A 5,215-nucleotide genomic window follows, 5' to 3' on the forward strand; every position below is an offset into this window, starting at 1 on the left:
TGACATATGTCACCCTCTTATTGGTGAAAAATATATTGAATTTAAATAATTTATAATATAATTAATCATCTAATTGGATGATGACACGTGGCTTTATCTGATTCAATGATTAAATTTATTTTAATTTATAAAAGTTAGGAACAAATTAATATAATATATAAGTAACAATGACTATATGTGTAATTATACCAAATGTTTTAACAGCCATGTCACCATGTTCGTTAAATGTTAACGATTAGTGATTTAATTGAATATAATTAAATGGTTAAGTGGTAGGACTGACAAAATTAAAAAATCGATGGTAAAAGTAAAAGGACTAAATAGTTGAGTGGTTAATGGTATAGTTTACCTATATATTTTTAAAAACATTTTTTTATTTTTTATAATTTATAAGCTATCATTCTATAATCATGATATATATTCAATTTTTTTAATTTTTTAATAATTTTAATATTTCTAATATGAATATTCAGTTTTTTTTAAAAAATAATTTTTATTTTTATTTTATTTTTTGAATATTTTAAAAATTTTATATTTATAATTTAAAATATTTTTATTTTTATAAAAATTTAATAAACCCTTAAACTTTTTGAACAAATTAATTTAACATTCGAACAAGAAAATCTATTTAATTCATTTGTCATATCATCTGATACGTCATCAATTTTAGTGGATTGTTACGTCGACAACATGAATTATTATATCAATAATGTAACAGTCAATGACAAAAAAATTGATCAAAGAATTAAGTTAAATTTGATTTTTGAATTTAAGGATTACAATAATATGAGATATATATATATATATATATATATATATATATATATATATATATATATTTATGTACATGGGCTTTGGCTAAAAATGAATATATAAGTTTTGTCAAGTGTGGTAAGCACTAAATATGTTTAAAATGCTAAGACTTTATTTTATTTTGAGTAATAATAGCGTCTGCAAAAAAAGGACAAAAGGGTAAGGAAAAAAAGGGGCGGCGAAGCAAAGGCGCCAAATTTCCAGGGTGGTTGGTGTGGCGTCTCGGCGTTGTGAGAATTCTCTGTTTTTCCTATAAGTTTCACTTGATATCCCATATCTTAAAACAAAACACATAATTCTTCTTTGTTTTTTCGTAAATTGATTCACTGGTTATGCTTAGTTTCTCATTATAGAGACCAATAACAACAAGACCCAGATTCAGATTTTGCTTCGTTTTGTTGCGAGTATATAAATTTTCTTTTTCTTTCTTTCGCTCTTTCTTTTATGTTATTGTTTCGATGAATTCTGAGATTTGGGTTTTGTGCTATGAATAAAGGTATTGTTTTCAGCTTTAACTTATCGTTTTGGAATGTTATTTCTTGGTTTTTTGTTGGATGAATGTCGAAGTCATTAAAATTTTTATTTTTTCCCTTTGACTTCTGAATTATTTTAATGCAAAACTTGAATTTTCTTTTGGTGGGCTGCTGTACTTTTCTCCCAAAACGAGTTTTATGAAGGGAAAAAAAACGGAGGACTAAATGCTTTCAAAAGTTTGATCTTCGCAGAAAAGAAACAAATTTTGTTTTTTTTTTTTGGTCTGATTATCTTGTTTCTCATTTTTTTCACATTGCAGAGGGGATTGCGATGGCTGCTAGTATAGCTTATATAGGTGGCCATTTGCAATATGGGGTGAACTTTTGCAAGGGGCAAAGTTATAAACAAGCTGTCTGGGTTCCTGGTGTCATATTCAATGGATGCCTTCAAAGAGAACTCTCATGGTATTTCTTAAGAATCTTGATTTTAGTCTATATTTGTTAAGTAAATGTTAGAGATTTTGTGAAGGATCTTTAGCTTTAATGTGGTGTTTCAGTTTTAAGCAAAGCGTCTAACTATATCCAGGGATTCCTTTTGGGAGATTTTTCAGGTCATGTGGGGTGTCCAAGTTTCTGCAGATCCGTCAGTGTAATTTGTTTCGATCTCCGTCGAACAAAAAATCGAAGTCCTTTAGGACACTCGCCACTTCGGCTTACTTGAGAGATGGTACAACAAAGTATTTCGATTTTGCTGTCATTGGCAGTGGAGTTGCAGGACTTCGCTACGCCCTTGAAGTTGCGAAACATGGATCCGTTGCAGTGATCACCAAGGCTGAGCCTCATGAGAGTAATACGAACTATGCACAAGGTGGTGTTAGTGCTGTGCTGTGCCCTTCTGATTCCATTGAGAGTCACATGCAGGATACAATTGTAGCAGGAGCTTACCTCTGTGATGAGGAGACTGTTAAAGTTAGTTCTGAATTCTTTCTTTAATTCAAGGTTAGTCTTCATCAAATCCTGACCGAGGTTTCCTTCAAATTTGGTCTATTTGTTCAGATTGTCTGTACCGAAGGACCCGATAGAATCCGAGAATTGATTGCAATGGGGGCTTCATTTGACCATGGTGAGGATGGAAATTTGCATCTAGCAAGGGAGGGGGGCCATTCTCATCACCGAATTGTTCATGCTGCTGACATGACTGGGCGAGAGATTGAACGGGCTCTACTCGAGGCAGTCATCAACGATCCCAATATTTCTGTTTTCAAACACCATTTTGCAATCGATTTACTTACTTGTCAGGTTCAAAGTTGCCCCCTTCATTGATGATAAATTTATATTATACCTTTGGCGGAGATTGACAATCGAGACATGTAGAAGATTGTGCTAAAACAAAAGGCTTTGATGGTTTGCAGGATGGTTTGGACACTGTTTGTCATGGTGTTGATGCTTTAAATACTGAAACACAAGAGGTGACAACAGGGTCTATCTTAATAGCTGTTCTCAACTACCATTCGTATCACGTTTCTGAATATATTCCATATATGTAGCTCGAAACCAATTATTCTTTATTTTTCTTTTCCCTGGTTCTTGCAGGTTGTCCGCTTCATTTCTAAGGTAACTTTACTCGCATCTGGTGGTGCAGGACATATCTATCCATCAACAACGAATCCTCTGGTACTCTTTGTTCCGATTTTCTCGATTCCATTGTTTCCTTTGCTTTGTTTTTTTGCTTTATCGCTTGAACCAACGCTAATTGATCCATTCAATATAAATGATTGGATTTGCACCATCTGAGTAGTTCATATTCTTGATATAGGTGGCGACTGGGGATGGGATGGCCATGGCACATCGAGCTCAAGCTGTGATTTCAAACATGGAGTGAGTCATAATAATCCATTCAATTAATTCTGTTTTTTCAAATGTCTTCTATACAAGATACAATGTAGTACTATTGTTGATGCAAAATCATTATATTAAATGAGATCATCTTTTGGTTTATGATGTACAAATAGATTTGGGTTGCTGGCTCTTCTTTTACTGTTTTTATTGAACAATTGTTTCTCAGATTTGTGCAGTTTCACCCAACAGCCTTGGCTGATGAAGGTCTTCCTATCAAGCCGAAGAAAACTCGAGAAAACGCATTTCTTATTACTGAAGCTGTAAGAGGTGATGGAGGCATCCTCTACAATTTAAGCATGGAACGGTTTATGCCCTTGTATGATGGGAGGGCTGAGCTTGCTCCAAGGGATGTGGTGGCAAGAAGTATCGACGATCAACTCAAAAAGCGCAATGAGAACTATGTGCTGCTTGATATAAGTCATAAACCGAGAGAAAAGATTCTCTCCCACTTCCCAAACATTTCTAATGAATGCCTCCAGCATGGCCTCGATATAACTCGGCAGCCAATTCCTGTGGTTCCTGCTGCCCATTACATGTGTGGAGGAGTCCGTGCTGGACTCCAAGGAGAGACGAACGTGCACGGCTTGTATGTAGCTGGTGAGGTCGCATGCACAGGCTTGCATGGAGCAAATAGACTCGCTAGCAATTCATTACTTGAGGCTTTAGTTTTCGCACGAAGAGCTGTCCAGCCCTCAATCGATCACATGAAGAGTTCTAATCTAGATCTCAGAGCTTCGGATTTGTGGACCCTACCCTTGGTCCCGAAATCACTTGGAAGTGATGTGATGCACAAAATACTGAGGACGACAAAGGAAGTGAGGAAAGAACTACAATCAGTAATGTGGAAATATGTCGGGATTGTCCGATCGACAAGAAGACTACAAGAAGCCGAGCAAAAAATCGGCGAGTTGGAGGCCAAATGGGAAACATACTTATTCGAGCACGGGTGGCAGCAAACAATGGTGGCACACGAGGCTTGTGAAATGAGGAACCTCTTTTGTTGTGCAAAGCTTGTGTTGAACAGTGCTCTCGCAAGGCATGAGAGCCGTGGACTTCACTACATGATCGATTTTCCTCATTTGGAGGAAAGTAAGAGGTTACCAACGGTGATTTTCCCGAGTTCCGGTACAACGAGTACGTGGAGTTCACGACAACTACACCAGCATTCGACATGTTAATCCATGATCTGGTTATTCCATCATAGCCTATCATATATCATTGAAAAACCTCTGGAAAGGAAATAGATCTTCCATTATATCATATTTGGGACAGCTTTAAAGAAAAGCTAAGGCTGTCCCTGTTCTTATTTCACCCATTTTAACTGTCTGATTCATTCCTGTAGAAATAAAGAAGTTTTCTTCCCAGTTTCAGAATGATTGCATGTATATCATGTTGGGATTGAAAGCTGCCTGTTCTTCTGGTAACCGTTGAACTGAAATTAAAATATTAGGCATACTGAAGCAAGAACATGTTACATTGTCGGCAGTCTGTACCTGCCTAGAAAGCTTCACGTCTCGAACTGTATGGACAAGGACGCTATTTGATGTCATGACATTGACTTGTGGGTTTTATCACTTTCAGCTTCCACGTTTTCTTTTTCTGGTTTTGATTGCTTCCACGTTATCAGTTCTTGTTATAGAGTCACAGTAATCAAATTTTTAGTTTGTTTTTACCTACTATTATTTTTTGCTGAAGTGACACTTAACTTCTATTAACTCCTCTTCTTTTGCTGCTGCTGCCTCTGATCCGTAGCTGCCATGCTGCTTCCTCTGATTGGTTTCCGAGAAAATCTTTGTAAACAATATTCCACCACTGGGTTTTCCTTACTTTTTTATCTAGCCTTGAAAAAATTTGTAATTTGAACTTCCTCAGCCAAGTTAACCAAGTTAAGCACATGGAGAGAGCTTTAGCTACAACAACGGAATCACCAAGATCCAAACTAGTCAAAATATTTCCCAGTCCCTCAAATTTATTGGGTTACTCTTCCCTTCATACTTAACAGAAAGTTCATAACATTCTTGAACCTAAAC

The 5,215-nt window shown here is 36.0% G+C and overlaps 1 protein-coding gene across 1 annotated transcript; it reads left to right on the forward strand.

The window, feature by feature from the left end:
* Positions 1-1,023: 1,023 nt before the first annotated feature.
* Positions 1,024-4,759, forward strand: LOC120144341 (L-aspartate oxidase, chloroplastic-like). Its single transcript, XM_039158430.1, has 8 exons — positions 1,024-1,213; positions 1,607-1,751; positions 1,898-2,255; positions 2,343-2,585; positions 2,699-2,755; positions 2,880-2,960; positions 3,103-3,164; positions 3,352-4,759. The coding sequence occupies exons 2-8, from the start codon at positions 1,618-1,620 to the stop codon at positions 4,361-4,363; spliced, it is 1,947 nt and encodes a 648-aa protein (XP_039014361.1). The 5' UTR covers positions 1,024-1,213; positions 1,607-1,617; the 3' UTR covers positions 4,364-4,759.
* Positions 4,760-5,215: the final 456 nt, after the last annotated feature.

Source organism: Hibiscus syriacus, unplaced genomic scaffold, assembly GCF_006381635.1.
Source record: "Hibiscus syriacus cultivar Baekdansim isolate YM2019G1 unplaced genomic scaffold, ASM638163v2 tig00110888_pilon, whole genome shotgun sequence".
In the NCBI taxonomy this organism is placed as follows: domain Eukaryota; kingdom Viridiplantae; phylum Streptophyta; class Magnoliopsida; order Malvales; family Malvaceae; genus Hibiscus; species Hibiscus syriacus.

What these genes read in the sequence shown, in the direction of transcription:
- LOC120144341 (XM_039158430.1), top strand. Translation starts at nt 1,618, where the DNA reads ATGGCTGCTAGTATAGCTTATATAGGTGGCCATTTGCAATATGGGGTG. An exon ending in CTTCAAAGAGAACTCTCATG is followed by an intron (nt 1,752 to 1,897) that starts GTATTTCTTAAG and finishes GAGATTTTTCAG; the next exon opens with GTCATGTGGGGTGTCCAAGT. An exon ending in GCTGTGATTTCAAACATGGA is followed by an intron (nt 3,165 to 3,351) that starts GTGAGTCATAAT and finishes ATTGTTTCTCAG; the next exon opens with ATTTGTGCAGTTTCACCCAA.